The 17,953-nt window shown below is 53.5% G+C and overlaps 1 protein-coding gene across 1 annotated transcript in view; it reads right to left on the bottom strand.

The window, feature by feature from the left end:
- Positions 1-2,618: 2,618 nt before the first annotated feature.
- The window catches only part of MMP17 (matrix metallopeptidase 17), a 65,910-nt gene continuing 50,575 nt past the window's right edge, over positions 2,619-17,953 (bottom strand). The window contains 11 exon segments of the mRNA XM_037376814.1: positions 2,619-3,646; positions 4,850-5,107; positions 7,253-7,405; positions 11,565-11,647; positions 13,783-13,882; positions 14,015-14,191; positions 17,412-17,513; positions 17,516-17,545; positions 17,548-17,571; positions 17,574-17,675; positions 17,678-17,691. Of these exon segments, the coding sequence (XP_037232711.1) occupies positions 3,318-3,646; positions 4,850-5,107; positions 7,253-7,405; positions 11,565-11,647; positions 13,783-13,882; positions 14,015-14,191; positions 17,412-17,513; positions 17,516-17,545; positions 17,548-17,571; positions 17,574-17,675; positions 17,678-17,691 (1,372 nt within the window). The 3' untranslated portion in view covers positions 2,619-3,317.

Consider the following 17,953-nt stretch of genomic DNA (forward strand, 5'->3'; position numbering starts at 1 on the left):
CAGGTTATTTTTTCAAAGGATGGAGGTGGGTTTTCCAGCTAAGACTAAGGGTATTAGTCTTAAAGGGTGCTGCCTGGCTGAAAAGGGCCTGGGGGTGCTGGTTGAGGGCCGGCTGAACACGAGCCAGCGGTGTGCCCAGGTGGCCAAGGAGGCCAACAGCATCCTGGCTTGTGTCCAAAATAGTGTGGCCAGCAGGACTGGGGCAGTGATTGTCCTCCTGTGCTTGGCACTGGTGAGGCTGCACCTCGAACCCTGCATTTGGTTTCTTCACGGAAAGGGCGGTCAGGCACTGGCACAGGCTGCCTGAGGAGGTGGTGGAGTCCCCATCCCTGGAGGTGTTGAAAAAAATGTGTCAATGTGGTGCTTAGGAACATGGTTTAGTGGTGGGCTTGGCAGTGCTGGGTTAACAGTTGGAATTGATCTTAAAAGCTTTTTCTAACCTAAATAATTCCATGATGCTATATTGTTGTGGAGGAGAGCCAGCTCCAGGGCTGTGGGTAGGACCGGAGGAATCCAAGCCAGGCACAGGGACAGTGCCGGGGAGCCCAGCAGTGGAGCACCAGCTCCGTTTTGGTGTACAAGGACCATGTTTGTTACATTCTTGTTTTTAAGCTGCCAGGAAGCATGACTGTGCCCCTGCAGGCAGAGATCTCAGGCCAGGAGCAGGTGCCTGTGGCTGTCCCTGCTGTCCTGTGGCCACGCCGGGGCTGCCCGCCTGGACCCTGCTGCCTCAGACCCCACCAGTGCCCCCGGGAGAGGGTCTGCAGCCCCCGGCAGCAGTACATCCCCCAGCCCGCACAGACGTTTGCCGTTGGCTGTGCACCCGCTCAGCCCCTCACAGAGCCAGTGCCTACCCTCCCAGCCCCAGTAAAGCACGCAGCCTCCTGCGGCTGCATCTGGAGCTGGTGGCAACTGCAGGGCGGCTTTGCCAGCAGCTGGGGGGATGGCCAAGCAAGCCCCACACCGGGAGACAGCAGCATTTCTCCAACCTCCCCAAGGGCTGGCCACCAGCAGCAGAGCTCTGATTCCTGCTCCATTTCCGATCACCAAAATGAATAATTTGAAGCAGAGAACGGCATGTTGAAAGCCTTTCCACAGGCTTTCCTTATAAATCACAGTCCCTCACGTTAAATAAACATTTAACTTAGTGTTCCGTTAGTGTGGGGTCCAGCACCACTGTGACCACATCAGCACAGCTGTGGGCCCACCAGTCCTTGGTCACAGCAGGCTCCTTGGCTGGGCTGGAGGAGCCATGGGCGCAGTGCTAGCCACGGGTGCAGTGCTCGCCACGTCCCTGCCTCCTCTGATCCTGCAGGCGCAGCTTCAGGGCAGTTCTTTTGTGGAGTAAGATGAAAGAAAAAAAAAAAAGCAAACGAAAAGAGAGAGGGCATCTTCCCCAATACGCTGTGTTCCTACCATCATCTCTGAGAGGAACCTGTAATAAGCTGATGTTCAGCAGCATCGCCCCTGCAAGGACGAAAAGCTGTGCCTTCTTGACTGGCAAGGGGAGAGGAGGGAAGGGAAAGCCCCCCTCAGGGAAAGCCCCCCTCCCTCGATGGCCACCCACATGGCCTGGCCGCTGCAGCCCCTGCTCGGTGGCTGGGCTGGGCTGGGCGCTGAGCAGAGCCAGACCAACGTGGTGGGAACACCAGAGGCAGCTCTGCTCAGCAGAGGGAGCTGCTACACGTAAGATTTTTTTGGTTTGCAATTTTTTTAAAAGCATATTTAATGGTTTAATGGGAGGTTTTCATTGACTCATGCCCCATAAAATCACACTGTAGCATGTCATCCTGAAAACAGCTGCACCCTGTGAAGGACTGAGACTACTTAAAAATGCAAACAGCAGAGGGAAGCTCAAAGTGACTCCTTTTTTCTATCAGGAGGCAACTGTGCCCTTCTCCTGCCTCTCCCACCACGCCATGGCGGGCCCAGCATTACGAGCGGCCCCATGGCAGAAGTGCCAGCTGGCGCCAGGACCAGTGGAGCAGCCGTGGGTCCCACTGCAGCACTGGGTCTCCTGCAGGAGCTGGCCCTGGCAGAGGCAGCAAGAGGCATTTCTGTAGGAGCTTTACAGAAGCAGGGCAGAGAAAAGCAATGTGTCCCAGCAGCTGCTGCCTATTTCTCTCCTTTAACACCACCAGTCTGGAGGACCCTCACCTCCCTGACATCTCTATTACAGCTCCTAGCACAGGTTCTCACTCTCCATTGTCAAGGACTCTCAGATGCCCAAATTATACCACAGAAAATGGATTAGCAGTGAGAAAAAAGAAACCCAACAAAGAAAGGGTCATCTTAATGCAGCGCTTGACCTTGTTTCCGTTGCTCCAGACTCCTGGCAGATGCATCGGGAAGAGTTTGGGGCTGGCTGTGCATCCTCTGTAGCGCAGCCAGTGTGATGGAGGCACAAATGAGCACAATACATCCTGATCCCTCCCCAGACGCAGGACAACCCAAAACAGGAGCTCCAAGAGCGGGAGTTTGTGTGCACCGATTAGGCTGGGGGGTGTATCTGTGCCTGGTCTGACCATACTCAGCACGGCGGCTCCCTGCAGCGCGGTTCGGCAACTCCGAGCCCAGGCAGCCAGCACCTCGCCGCGGGTGGCCAGCTGGGTCAGGCAGAAGGCTAGCAGAGCCCTGCGTGGGCAGCCAAGGTTTATTAGAGAAACGGCTAAATTCAAATGGCTCAGATACAAAGATAAGCTGCGCTGCCTTCTGAAAGGCGAAGGTGTTTCTGACCCATAGAAATGGATACAGGTTACCGAGACATCAGTGACCGCAGCAGGTCTGACAGTAACGGGAGATCACCTCGCAGTTAATCTGAGTGGAGTCAAGGTTCCTTTCTACCTGGTACATCCAATAGGATGTGTACATCCAAGGGATGCGTACATTGTGTCAGCACGGAACTACCACCTCCCACCTACAGCCTTGCTGCCTTTCCTCCAGGACACTGCTGTCTGCCGTAGCAGCATCTCTTCTGTCCCCGTTCACTCACAGCAGCTCTCCCCTCCCTTGCCATGTTTAAACATCCAAAGCAACACATATCTATGGATCATGTCTAAATTCAACATTAGGCTGCTCTCTTTAACTAGATGGGGAAAAAGAAGGTGCAGAACTCAAAACCTGTTATTAGACCTTTAAACTAAAATTAAAATGAAAAAAAAAACCCCAAACCACTGTTCATTTCTCACGGAGAATTCAAACCCTTCACCGGTGTGTTCCTAGGAATGTTTTTCTGCTGGCAGCAGTTAGCATGGTGGGATTGTGTCCACCTTCCCTCCCTGGAGCACCACGGCGTCACCTCTCCGGGGGACGAGGTGTCATAGGGCTGCACACACCAGCGTTGCCGTCCACACGCCAGTCAGCACGAGGCTGGCTGACAGTCTGAGCGCAGGGTGAGCCCGGAGGGACGCGGAGGCCGAGGTGCAGGAGCAGACCTCATAGCCGTTCTCTGCGCGGCTCTCGTCGTGCTGCCCTGGTTTGGAGCGTGCCCCCGTCCGGCTGCTCCCAGCTGCTCCCGGGGAGTCGGACTGCATGTTGCTGCACACCAGCCAGTCTCTAGCAATGGACTGGGGATAACCAGGCTGGGCCTCCAGGTCACTGTCCAGCACCTTCCAGTACTCCTTGCCCCTGAAGAAGTAACTTGCACCTGCAAAGAGACCAAAACCCAAAGGCAAGGTGAGCGGTGATGGCCGCTGCCCCGGTGGAGAGCAGCAGGGCATCACTCCTGGCCTGGCTGCATCCCGGTGAGCGGGGCACGTGCCGCACCACCGCCCCTTGCCAACACCTCCCTCGCTGCAGGAGCACAGCAGCTGGGGGCGCCCACAAAGGTGACGCTACCCGCGGCCGGCGTCTCACACCAGCCAGGAGCCACCGGCCAGAAGGGAGGCAGGTGGGGAGATGTGGTGGGTACCGGAGCGGACACATCCCCCTGACACTGGGGGTGCGCAGGGTAAGAGCCCCAGTAAATCCACAGCTGGACACATCGTACACCTCTCCCCGTGGCCGCAGGCAGCCTTGTCATGGGGCACGGTAAGGCCAAAGGTGGCCTCGCCTGCCTGTCGGTGACCTGGGCCGCGTGCCGCTACCCCAGAGAAGTGCCCTGAGCCCGGCAGGGCCCCTGGAACCCTCCGCTCTCAGGTGCATTTCTCCCCTCTGAGCTGTGAGGCTGTGAATCCTCTAAGCAGGTCCCACGCTCACGGAGGGCTCCTGCCCGCCAGAACGGCTGATTGCTCTCAACAGCTTTGGAAATTCAGCTTGAAAAGCCTCTGGAAATGTCCCTCCTCTCTGCCTGGTTTAACGATTGCCATTACACCGCTAGCTGGCTGATAAATAAAACCTGCAAGCACCACTTTGCTGGTTGCAAATGGCCAGTTTTAAACATCTCCTGTGACAAAATTTTTGTGGTCTTTTCTGGGGGAAGAAACCACTGAGAAATCTCATCTCTGGAAAGTAAGTCTAAACTCTGGGGAAAACATCTCTTAAAAATCTTTTCTGTCCACATCCTCACTGGCTAAAAATCCACTGGCAACAAATTCATGAGGAGCAAATCAGCACCTATTAGGATAAAAATCACTGCAAAACAACAACTGTGTTCTTTTAATAAAATCAAATTATTAGGCCCCCAGGATATTTTTGTTGCCTGCTTGAAATTTAGTCTTTTAGCGAGCAGTGTGTGGAGCCCTGGCTGGAAGCCTACCTGCCTTTGCAGCTCCCAGACACCAGGAACTGCCACCCCACCTGGGGCGCAGCAGTTTGTGTCGGCAGGCATGGTAGAAGGGGCTATAGCTCAAGTGCAAATGAAACACTGATTTTTTTTCTTGTACTTTTTGAACTGGTGCACGGGACTCACCATCTGACCACCTCATGGCATCATCTAAAGGGCTTGGTATGCCCTTCCACAGAATAGTCTCTGAAGGGTACCCAGGATCCATCCTCTGCTCGTGGTCATCGTAGCGCCAGTAGAGATTGTCCTTAAAGAAATAAGTCTTGTCATTGTGGGCCCAGGAGAAAGCGGCGTCAATGCCTCCCAGCGGCAGACCGAAGTCTGAGATTGGCCGTGGGTATCCTTCCTCCACGTTATTGTCTTTGAAGACCCAGTATCTGTCTCCTGTGGAAAGGAAAGAAGCACAGAGCAAAATCACATTTGTTTCGCGGCCAAAGCCAGCATGCCCCACTGACGAGCTGTTGTTTCATTATCTGTTGCCCTGACAGCCCGCAGGACTCAGCTCTTGGCATTTGAGGATGGGGACGGGAAGTAGCGGCCCAGTGGGGAACCTTGATCTTTGAATAGTGGCTTTTTTTGTGTCAGGCTCTCCAAGGAGCACAGACCCCCTTTACCCCCTTCACTCCTCAAGGGCTGCAAGGCACGATGGTCCGGGGACGTGAACATGCCAACAGCATCAGTACGGCTGTCACTCTTACGTATTCAGTGGTGGCATTTGGTTTTCTGCCTGATATCCAATGGCAAGAAACAGAAAGCTGCTTGCAGCTTTTGCGAGCATATCAGACCCTTCCTGCCTGCTGTTCAACTCCTGAGCAGCAGCGTGTAGTCCCACTTCGGAACAGTAATCACCAGACTTGATAAAGCCAGCTGGGCCGAAGGACCTGTGGATTTTAAGTGATGTAAAGGAAAATGCACAGGGGCTGGACAAATCCCACCTGAGCAGCTTAGTGCTCTTCAAGTGTCCTACACAGGCAGCCCAACCCTGGGCAGCAGCACAGAACAGTCAATACAGGGTTGTTTTTTTTCCCCTGATAAAAATGAAGCATGACATGGCCCTGGTCTGTGGCAGAACAAGAAAATGAACCCAGATGACTCAATCCTACCTAATCCTCTAACCACTGGGATGGTCTTTCTGTATGTACAACGTCTCTTTGGGAACCTGCAGTGTCCTTTTAGGTATCGCAAAACCTGTTTTAAAGATCAGGCTTTTTCCTCCCTTGGTTTTCTAGAAAATCTGGAGAGGCACTTAAGTACATGCCCACGTACAGCAGCAGGACCTTAGAGGCCAGGATAATTTGTGTGCTTTGGTGGCTGTCCAGGGATCAATGAAACAGTGCTGGAAAGAGAGAATGAGACAGTATTTTATGGCTGGAAAGAAAACCTCGAGTTTAACCTTCGGGGCGAGGCAGGACTAGCAGACACCTCAGCGTGGCAGTGCGCGGTGCGGCGCGAGAGCCCAGCTGTGGCACAGCTGCAGTTCTGGCCCCACAAGCAGCTGGGAGCAGCCGCTGGCCCTGGGCTGCTGGAGGCCTGCCCACCCTGGCTGGGCGAAGGGGAGGAAGGCAGGGATGCCCCCATGCTCTGCGGACCCACCGGTGCCCGGTGTGACGCTGCTGTGCTCTGGCCGACCCTGTCCCCTGCGCATGGGCCAGGCTGCCCGAGCAGCTGGGGAGGCGCGGCAAAGCCTTGCACGGGGCTCGGCACACGGGCAGCCTGCAAGGGCTTCGGCTGGGCTTGGAAACGCTTCTGCCAGCCATTCCTCCGGCCTTGCTGGAGGAATGAAAACCAAATTCCTGCTCTCAGGAAGCTTCTGAAGCTGGTAATTGCACCACGCTCAGAGCAGAACGGTCGGGAGACAGAAGCAATTTCCAGCTGGGGAGCACCGAGAGCTGGGATGTACTTAGCTCTTCAAGTGCATAACCTTTCTGAAACAAGAGCTGGTACCTGTCAGGGCCTTGGGTGACATTTAGCAAGTGAGTAACATCTAACCAGCATGAGTGGACCATTCATGGGCAATGGATGTTTGTATAGGAACCCAGAACTAATCTCTTAGACCACTTGTTTTAAGGGTGGGGTGGGGTGGGGGGGTGGGGAAGTCACAGAAATATAATTAGCAAAACCAAACTCTTCAGGTTTCAGTTTTGTCCCCTCTGCTGCTGCTTCTCTTCTCAGCAACAACTACTGAAAAGAGAAAAGCCCAAAGGAGGAACGCAGACCCTGTAAAGTGTGCATGTGGGTGGTTCCTGCTTTTCTTTCGTTCTTCAAAAGCTAAGATTTCAGTTAGATTTGGCTGAACTTTCTCTTCAATGACATTTCCCTCATTTGCTGGGGAACACGACTGCTACTTTTTGCTTGCCCTCCCTCTGAGCCGCTTTCTCCTGGCCTTGGACCTGCCCGGGGAGATGCTCAACGGCTGACACTGGTGTCTCCTGCCTGCAGGAGAGGTCAAAACGCTGCCAGGGTACCGCAGCACGAGGCTCCACATGGGGGAAATGCCCATGCTACCTCCAGCACCACATTTGCTCCCACCTTTGAAGAAGACGATCTTGTGGTCGCTGGTTCTCTCATAGACCGCATCCAGGCTGTCCAGGTTGAGTGGCAAGCCCCGCCAGAAACGGTGGATCTGAGCCGGCTGGAGGGAGACCAAGTGCTTATTGCGAGTCAGTCTCCAGAAGTACTTGCCTGGAGGGACAGACTGGACATTACTGACCCATCTTCACCAGGGAGACACGCGCTGGGCATGTGCAGCAGCAGAACGCAAAGCGCGTGAGATGGGAGCTACGAATTAGAGGCATCCTGCTTTCCACCAGAAGCTGCTAGCGCCTTCTATTTCTGGCAGCCATTAGAATAAATCCCCTTTTTAGGATCAAAATAATCCTCTGGACATTGCACCGGAGCTGTTCTATTCCTGGCTGTGGCATAGAGCTGTGCCACCGAGAGAAGCCATGGGGAGCTGGCAGCACCAGGCACCAGCAGCTTTCAGCGAGAGCCTCCACAGAAACATCCCCACGTCCCCTCTCTCGGAGCACCCCCAGCTCTTGCACACAGTGTGCCCAGTTGTATCCTATTTAGAAATGTGCATCACGTTATGATAAAGCACAGAAATACTCAGAGGGGGGTTTTAATGAAGAAAGGAAGTAAGAAAACAGGGGAGAAGGAAACTATATTAATCAAGCTGGAAGGGGCTGAGATGGGGAAGAAGGTGCAACTAAGGAGTTTGGTACCATCTAGAGGCGCAGGGGACCTCGGTCCTGCATTGCTCCCCAGGGCTGAAGGCACCAGTGGTGTTGGACCCCCCGCCAGCACCTGCAGCAACGTGGCCCCAGCCAGAAAAGTTTGGCTTGGGGCATTTCTGGAATATTTTGCGTAATGGAAAAAGAAACAGGTTTGTCCTCCATGGGAAGGATGCCAAACTTTCTCCTGCTGGAGAAGGCATATGCGGGATTTCCTGAGGAGTCTCAATGATTTTTAGGGGCAACTCAACCCCCCTCCCTCTGCACTATCTCTGGGATGCTCAGCCTGAGAGCTTTTGCAGCATGCTTTGTGCTGCGTTTTTCCTGGGAGAGCTCCACACAGCGAGATCTGAGCTGGAGCAAGATATCTAAGAGCTAGCTCTCAACTTTGTCTCTTATTTGTTATTGCCTGTTAGAAATTACTGCATGTTATTTACATCCGCTCTTGCATGGGTTCCCAAGGGGGCATAAGCAACAGAAACCAAAGATACGTCTTCAGATTTGTATTCACGACACCCAGCCCTTTCTCCAGAGCTGGCAGATTGTGACACCATCTTTTAAAATTTTATGGAAATTGGATCTTAGCCTAATAATGCAGGAGGCAAAACTCTAACACTTAAACATCTGCAGAGAGGGAGTTTTATTCTAATTATGATGATTTATATCATATTCTTGTTCTTCTGCTCCAGTTTGCATATTTGCTCTATCTGACTGAAACACACAAATGAATAATACATTCAAATGTGGTGGGAATTGCCATAATTACAGATTCTTTTTAAGAACTAAAAAAAAAAAAAGTATTCAAATTTGGTGGCCATTGTACATTGATGGAAACACATGTAATTAAATAAAGATGATCTCTGCATCTCTAATTAGCAAGGCACCAGACAAAGCCAGGTTTTCACTTTTTTAACAAGAAATACAGCTCAACATAATTCCTTCTTTAGCAGATAAGCATCTGAACTGCGAAGTGCCCTGGGCTCATTCAGACAAGGAGGGAAGCCTCAGTGCTTCTGACATTTCAACCCTCTGCCAGTGATGGCCTCACTGGGTGCGCAACTGCAGCAAGCAAGCTTTAAATCTATCCTGAGAGTCAGGCATAGCCTGGGCTGCTGGTGAGTTTGGTTGTTTTTTTGATAAGCTATCAGGAAAAAGCAAAAAAATATAGCAATTAAGTAGCAAGGAATTCTTAATGCGACAGCCCGTCTGCCTGGGCTCATGTTTTGTCACGGCCAAGCCTGCTCGCCAAAGTGCTGCGGTTGCTTGGACAGTCATCAGCCAAAGCCAGACCCATGGGGGAATTGCTTCCATTAGCATGCAGAAATATAAATGAATAAATCAATAAATCCCAGCCCCCTGTTTGCTTAAAAAGCTTGATTTAAAACCACCTTCTGAGCTGGCAAACTGAGCAGGATGAAAGCCAAGTGCAAAGTCCTGCTGTCCCGAGTGTCTCATTTCATATGGATGATGGGTCGAGGCAATCGTCTTCTTGAATACCAGGTGATTTTGATCCCAGCTGCGTGCCATGATCGCGCTTTGGCTGCCTCTGGCAAGACTGCTACACACATTGCACACACATTGCACACACATTGCGCGCGCGCGCACACACACACACACACGCACACACACACGCGCGCGCGCCAAAGTTGTTTTAGAACTTCAGGAGTCTGTGGCGAGACATCTAAATCAAAGCAAGCGGCGTTTCCAAAGCGCAGAGAACCCACTGTTGCCTTCAACACGACAAGCCTGGGAGCCCTGGGGAGCTCCTGGGGTGCCTCTGTGGTGGGAGAGGCTGCTCTCTGGCTGGGCAACCAGCCAGACCAGCTCAGAACACGGTGTCCGTCGATGGAGGGAGCTCATCGCTGGAGGTCACTAAAATCCTGCTCCAGAGGTGACAGCCCCGCTCGTGGTGCCCAGGACGGTTTGGTGACAGTGATGGGAGCTCAGAGACAGTCATGCAGCTGGCACCCACTGATACTGGGCTCTTCACATTTGCACTTTGGCCCACAGTAAACACATCCAAAAATAGACACCGAGATGGATTTCTTTTTCCATTTAATCTTCTTTTTTTTTTTTCCCTCTGAAAGACAGACACCCATTTTTCCTGGACACCAGTTCTTGTATCTTATTTTCCCTTCCTCACTGTGGCTTTTTGGAGCTGGCATCTGAACAAATATACCGCAGGGGAACAGCCTCTGTATTGTGCTCCCCCGAGGGTGCAGACAACATCAAATTCTCTGGAGTCCTTTGGCCGTTCTTGCCTGTGACCTGAGATGGCACTGTGACATCCAGATGGGCTACACGTGCCTGGATGCTGCTCCCAGGCCCTGGGGAGACACTGCTGCTTCCCTGCTGGATGGCTTTGGGGTGGCCAAATGGTGGCCAGGGATGGAAAGAAGTGCCCAGTGGGCATTCTTCCATCTTGGAAAGATGGGAAGGAAAGCCCACAGAGTCCAGCCTACTCAGCCGTAGTAGAGCTGAGAAGGCACCAACGGGATCCTGATCAACAGCCAGGCACCCCGGAGACACGCTGCCAGTGCGTGTTTGCTGACATGGAACCACATGGCTCTGCAACTGCACCCGTGTTGTCTTCGAGAGATGCACAGCAAGCAGAATTAGGGAAGGTGAAGCGTGGGAGGAAAGGAAAGTTGGAGGCATCCAGGAAAAAAATACAGCAGAGAGCTGTTGTTGCTCTCCTTATCCTTGGCTTGAACCAGCTTTTGGTTCCGATAAGCACGAATATCAGATCTTCACTTGGGCAGTGCGGGGTGATGGATCAGTGTGGCACAATGATGGCAAAGTGCCATCCTGGATTGTCACCAGCCTGGCCACCTCAGAGGGAAGCGTTAAACCCTGGGATGTAGCACGTGGCCACACGCCTGCCCTGGCGTCAGGCCACATGTCCCTTGTGGGCACCACAGGGACCTGGGCCGCTGGGTTTGCCTGTCCTTCCTGACCGCCCACCAGAGCCCCAGCCTGCTCCCGCCACTGAACTGCTCCTGGCCACCGCTCCCGCCGGTGAATTATGCTCTGGGTTAGAGAGCATCCATTTTTATAATTTTAAAATAAATTGTGTTTCAGTTTCATTGGCTTTCTCCTTTTGGATAAAGAAAATGCTCAATTTACTGCTATTTACTTTTGGATACCTCTACCACATCCCTTCTCTTCCTCCTCCCTCACGGTCCCCATCTAGCTGCTCTCCCTGCCTGTCCCCAGCAGTGCCACCGTCCCCAGCTCCCAGCCACGTGGGGACCTCCTCTGCTGCGCTGTGACAGACGGGGCACGAGCTGGGCATTTGCCTTCCACATCACAGGCAGGATTCACAACGACATTAACATTTCCTTACCATCCGTCCTCAGCCCCACGGGGTGATTGAAGGTCTAAGCGCTTTGACTTGAGCCAGAAGGAATCAGTGGCACGTGAGCCACCCTCCCGGCTCTGCGGCCCCACAGCCTGCAAAGCCTGAGCCAGCGTATCCTCATCGCCTGCCCCAGGCTGCACAACGCCGCCACGTTGCACTGCCACACGCATGGCACCGCAGGGTGATGCAGCAAAGGCCACTGGCAGCAGGCGTGCTGGGAGCAGGCGCGCTGGGAGCAGGCGCTTACCCTTGAAGAAGAAAGCCTCTCCCCGGATCTGAGCCACGGCGTCGAAGTGAGTGCTGCATCTGTTGGGGACGTCCCGCCGGAGCCTGTGGAGAGATGCCCAGGTGACCACGGCCCAGGTGGACGACGAGGGGCTGTGTCCTCCCTGGTGCCCCCCATCCCACGGACCGCAGCCCCCCTGCCCCTGCAGCCCACAGGCTGTGCCCGTCTGTCGCTCCTCACACTCAACCCCCACCAGGTGCCAGGGGATTTCTGAGGGGAGCTGGGGCAGCCCTCAGCCTCCAGGAGCTCTGTGGCAGATGCTCCCCGGGCCACTGGAGACCATCGCTGGGAGCCAAGCAGGGACACGCTCTACATCCACCAGCTAGCGTAGCTGGTGAGGGCTGAGCTGGCTGCCCGCTCCCCGGTGACATTGTGGCTCGGCTGGTTGTCCCCGGGCAGCGGGACACATGGTGGGTGAGAGCCAAGCAGCATCTCGCTCTAGCAGCTGGGGACATTGCTGGTCCGAGGCTGAGCTGGGAAGGGCTGGTGAGAGGTGACAGAGCTGCAAAGCAGAAAGCAGCCGAGACTGAACGGGGGCACCCGGAGGAGCAGCGACACCAGGTGATACCTGGCGAGGGCCACCTGGCCAGTGGCAGCTGAGCTGCTTTTAACAAGGTGGGTGGGGAAGGCACCGAGTATGAAGGACCAGAACAGCTACAAAGCCCATGTAAGAAACGATGATTGATGGAAGACGAGGAGAGGCTGCTGGGAACACGCACAGAAAAGCTGCTGTGGGTGACAGGGAGACATAAATCTCATTTGCTGGTAGAAGAGTTGTGCTGGGCCGCCAGCACCAGCTTCACAGCCCTCTTTGGCCACAAAATGGCAGATGTGGAGGTAAGCCCGTCACGCTCCCAGCCTCATGTGGGGCAGGAAGGGGGTTGGCAAGAACAAGCTTCTCGTTGCTGCTGCGAGGCACTGGCCTCCTACAGCAGGAGGGGGACATGCTCTGTGTTTGTAGGTCACAACCTGGCCACACAGAGCCTTGTGGACAACCCCCCTCAGAAGCTACACAGAAAGAAAGATAACTAATGGCATTCAGCATGCTCAAGGAGAAGGGTTCCCCAGGACCCTCGCAGCCTTTCTGCAACCTCTGGCAGCTGGCACATCCACACCAAGAGCGGCTGCTCAGCACCTCTGTGCTGTGGGCACCACACCAAGCAGGGCAAAGGGGGGTGAAGAAGGTGCCGAGGTGGGAAAAGTAACTGCAGCACAGGGGTATTTTTTCAGGTTGAGATTCTTCTCGGTCCCATTACTGTAGGGCTAAGCTGACTGTTCCTGCCTCAGTGCTGTTACCCCCTCTTTGCAGATGGGGCACTGAGGCACAGAGATGAAGTGACTCCCTCAAAGTCACACCCCAGATGGGGGCAGACCAGGAGGTGACGGTGACCTGCTTTGCCTCTGCTGCTCTCACCTGGGGCACTCCTGGTATCTGGCAAAACTGTGTGTGACCACGAGCTCCTACCTTTTTGCTCACTCTGCTCCCTTCTCTTAACTGTCCTGCTGCCTTGGTAGTAAAACAATTTGGCAACTTAAGCGTTTATTAACAAGCAAGATCCAGAACTTCCCCTAATAAGGGCACACTGGTTGCTTGATGACACTCTGTATAAGCAATCCTTTGCCGACGCAAACCTGTGTTAGAGTCAGGCTGTCGGTCCACTTATTCCAATATTCACCCCCACAGGCACATTAGGGAGTTGCTCACTGTGGAAAGATTTAGGTATGTTATGCTTGCACCATTCAGGATGCTGCAGAGGAAGTTTGATTAAAATTACAGCAAGGATCAGTCCACCTAAGGATGATGGGGACAAATTCCCATTAACACAAGTAAAATTTTGAGTCTTAGAGAAATGCAAAGCATTCCAAAATAATACATGCCTTAAATTATAAAAATTAGTTAAGGGATAAATAGCACTGTCACTTGTTCTTGCTCTCAGCTACCTCAGTTGTGGGCTGGCTGGCCAGTCTGCAGGCACGCTGCTTGACAGAAGCAAAGTGTATGCAGGAGATAATCGGGGGACATGAGGAAAAGGGGGTACTCTGTGTGTGTGTACACTTTGCAGAAGACAAGAGGTCCAGAGGGAAATACCGAAACCAGACTGAGTAGGCTAGATACTGATGCTTAAGCGGAGCTTTACTACTACATGTCCTTTGCAGGAAAGAAACACATTTGACTTACAGGACAGTGGAGCGGTTCTCTGGCAGCTCTGGCAGGATGGGATGGTCATCAGCTTTGCTTACTTCAGGCTTGGCTGTGGGGGACACAGATTCCCTGACTCCTATGCATAAAGACAAGAAGCAGTAGTGGGCAATACCATTGTCTCCGCCACCTCTGCTCATCCCAGAAAGAGCTATTCCAGTGTGCCCAGTGGCAAAGCCAGGCCATAGCTGGGCAAGGGACACAAATTTACCATAGAGCTGCCAGATTCGGACTTTGTCCTCGTAAGGTAGGTCATACTTCAGAGGATCCCCCACAGGACCTTGGTAGTAGGGTCTCATGATAGACTCTATGGCAGAGACATGGGTCAAGCCAATGGCATGGCCAAACTCATGGACAGCTACAGCAAATAGGTCCATCCCATGAGCATCTGGAAACAAAGACAAAATTGAAATAAAAGTCATTACAGACTGATTGCATTTTGGGGGTTTGGTGGGCTGTAACAGAAAGTACAGGAATATGTTGGATAAACTGGAAAGTAAAGCTTTGGAATAGGTGAAGTTTGAAAAAGACATTTTTCTCTCCCGTTGGAAAAAGGAGACTGAAGTGTATCATATCACTTTTAGTAGGGCCTGTAGGCTAGGACAAGGGAATGGTTTTAAACTGAAAGAGGGTAGATTTGGATTAGATATTAGGAAGAATTCTTTTACGATGAGGGTGGCGAGGTGCTGGCACAGGCTGCCCAGAGCAGCTGTGGACGCCTCATCCCTGGCAGTGCCCAAGGCCAGGCTGGACGGGGCTGGGGGCACCCTGGGCTGGTGGGAGGTGTCCCTGAACAGGCAGGGGAGTGGGACTGGGTGACCTTTAAGGTCCCTTCCAACACAAACCATTCTGTGATTCTATGAGACAAAAATGGAAAGCAAACCAGACATCAGCCCACAGTGGGAGTCTTCAGCCCCACATGAGCCCAGGGATTGCCCCTCTTGTTCCCAGATCGCCAGTGGCACCCAAGCTGGGCAGACGGCTGAGCCAGCCACCAGCACAACCGTCCATCATCCCCGTAACGGCTGGCGCAGTCTGCCCCGTATCTTACGCCTGCCCCGCAGCAGCTGCTGACACACTCTTTGTGATGCCCAGAACCCTGGATTTCTGCAGCCACTAGGCAGAAGCTCATCAGAGCCTGTGATAATGAGCAAAGCCATGTGCCAAGGAACCGGTGAGCACCCAGCAGTGCCCGCCTGCCCACGGTGCTCTGCTGGGCTCTCCCTGCCTGCACGACACTGGCCTCGCATGCTGACGCCCGGGCCAAATCCAGCGCAGCTGCCTCCTCCACGCATGCCAACGCAGAGCTGTTGGCTTGCTCAGCGGCCACCAACCCCGCTCATCTGACTGCTGTCCTGAGGGGAAGGGGCCGAAAGGGCACGTGGCCATGGTGGCTTTCAGGGCACTTGCCCATCCTCCCTTCCACACCTTGTGCTGGCAGGGCTGCAGCTCTGCCGTCTGCTCCCTTAGGCAAACGCTTCGGTCCTCACACACCACACTGGGCATCAGGGAGACTTTATTGTACATTGATATCTCTTTTGATGCCTCTCCCCACCCCCCCTTTGAGCTATCTCCATCCATTCTCTTTCCCCAGGTTTCTCAGTTGCCATCCAGCCCTAGTGCCTCACGCCACGCGTGCGCACAGACGCGTCCTACACCCTCCAGAGCCTCAGGCACTCAAGGTCTATCTCAGGGGTAAATGTCCACCTCCAAACCTGCACCACCGCCACCAAAGCAAAGGAAGAACTGCTCGCAGGAGCCACACGGCACCGATCCTGCTCAGTGCACTTGCCACCCAGCCCCAGCCCAGCTGGGCCAAGCACCAGCGCAGCTGCTGCCTCTCACCCCACAGCAGTGCCCTGCAGGGCAGTCCAGGGGGCGGGAAGGATTTTAAGCGTGGCTCTTACAAAGGTCATCACTGCAAGTACTGTAGTAAAAAGGCAGCGAAGTTGGAAGGTCTGCGCAGAGCCCAGGGGAGCCCCACACTCCCTGAGCTGCAGTCGGGGCCAAAGGAGATGCTGTGCTGAAGCAGCCGTCCGTGGCTGATCCTGCACAGTCCTTAGTGCTCCCCACCGGGCTTCAGGTGCTGGGGAGGGGGATATTTTTGCTGAATTCTGCTTTTTTCCTTGATAACTATTATTTACAATGTCTGTAAACAGCCAGGATTTTTATAACCTGTGCTGTTTTCCCCGGCACCAGGAGAGAACAAGACATATGCTTTCTGACATTTTAATGCCAGACTGACAACCTTGGGGATATTTTTATATCACCTACCACGTTGTTATTTCTGAATCACTAGGGAGAACAAAATAAATAAAAGATGAAGCTGGGATAGCTCCAAGACCTTCAAAATAGAGGGCAGCTTTCTTGCCCATCAGGCTCACTTCCTTGTCCCTTGGTGGTGCTTGCAGGGACCCCCCCCCCCGTGGGGCTGCTGGCCTGGAGCTCGCTCCCCAGTGTGAGCACGTTTCCCAGCCAGCATTCCAACAATCCCAACCACAGCTACAAAAGGGCCACTGCCCCTTACTTCATCACACAGCACATCTGCCACCACAAGCTACCAGGACCCCAGCACTTTGCCTCTGCCCTCTGTGCCTGCAGAGCGGAACTGCTGCTGGTTTTTTCCTTCTCCATAAGAAACATCGGTTGGGGTTGCACAGCGCATGAACCAAGGAGCAGGTTGAATCCTGAAGAATCAGCCTGCCCAGACCTGAGCTTAACCTCAGACCCCCTGCAGCATGCCCGGTGAGCGCTCCTGCCCACGAATACACATGGGGACGGATGGAGGTCAGCCGATGGCAGGGGAGAGAGGGGTGGGGAGAAATGAAGGTACTAGCTGTTTCAGAGACGATGATTAGGTCTAAACAAAATCATTAAGCTGAAGCAGCAGGAGCCCACTGGGAGGCTGGCAGAGGAGGTGGTGTGACAAGTTAAATTAGCAGCTGGGACTGCAAAACGTGTCTGACACAAGGGTTGGGGACCTGATCCCTACAGATGGCTCGCGCAGCTGATGAGCACTTGCTTCTGAAAAGTCCCTCGCTTATTAAAACTCTGCTCATTAGAACTCTCCTCTAGCCAGATAAGATGAAATAAAAGAAGAAAAAATAAATATAAAACTGTAGCATGGAAAAAGCTAGCATTCACAAGGGGCTTTTCCCTGCAGACCACAGGGAGCCCTTTCCAGGCAGGTCAGCTATTATACATGCTTTAAAAATAGGAAACCAGGACATGCGGCTATAAAGCCACCCAAGACACCGAAGTCAGAGAATGCGGTCCCCATCCAAGAGCTCCAATAGCTGCACACCCAACCTGTGACCTTCCCAGTCCCAGAAGAGATGGGACTGGGGGTGGGCGATGGGAGCTCCTGCAGCTGCTGGTACGATAGGGAGAAACAGGGAGATGTTGTTGGGCTTCCAGGAACATAGAAGGTCCTCAGTGCTGGCTGTTGTAATTTTGCTCGCAAGGCGGAGAGGAGAACCAGAGGAAGGGGGTTGGAATCCCCAAGCCTGGGGTGAAGGCGTAGCAGAGACTACACCACCCTAACCACCAGAGCATGAGGGAAACTAGGAACCCATCGCGTTTGGCTGCAGCTCTCCCACTCCACATACCTGAAGATCGGAAAGTCCAATACTCGTCATCATCAAAATGAGTGTCTCCTGCCGTGTGATGGTCTCCAGGGAAGAAAGCATGTGCCACTGTCCCACCAGGCCGTCAAAAGGATAGCCGTCATTGTGATCTGCCTGGAGAAGTCTATCTGGATGTCAGCATGTTACCTGCCACTTCATGGAAATTCAGCGGCGTAATGTCGCTCCAGACCTTCAGGGCATAGTACATCAGGGCTCGGACGGTGTCGTGGCCCAGGTGGGACTCTTTGGGAAGGTGCGAACTCTGAAATGAAGAAAGACAAAAAGAAGGTAAGTCCAGCATCAGAAAGATCTTCTCTGAGGACCACCAGGAAGGGCTCTGCAGGTGCCTAGTGCCTTGAAGAGCCCCAGTGAGGCCTCCCAGAGCTCTCAGTGCTCCTCCAAAGCACCCTGACACCTTTATAGGTGTGTCTTTAAGTCTCTGAATCACATCAGTTCCAGAGCTATGAGGATTTCAGAGTCTGGGTCCTCTGGAAATACCAAGCCAGTCTGTTCCACCAGCGTGT

This window comes from Falco rusticolus, chromosome 1 (assembly GCF_015220075.1).
Source record: "Falco rusticolus isolate bFalRus1 chromosome 1, bFalRus1.pri, whole genome shotgun sequence".
Lineage (NCBI taxonomy): Eukaryota > Metazoa > Chordata > Aves > Falconiformes > Falconidae > Falco > Falco rusticolus.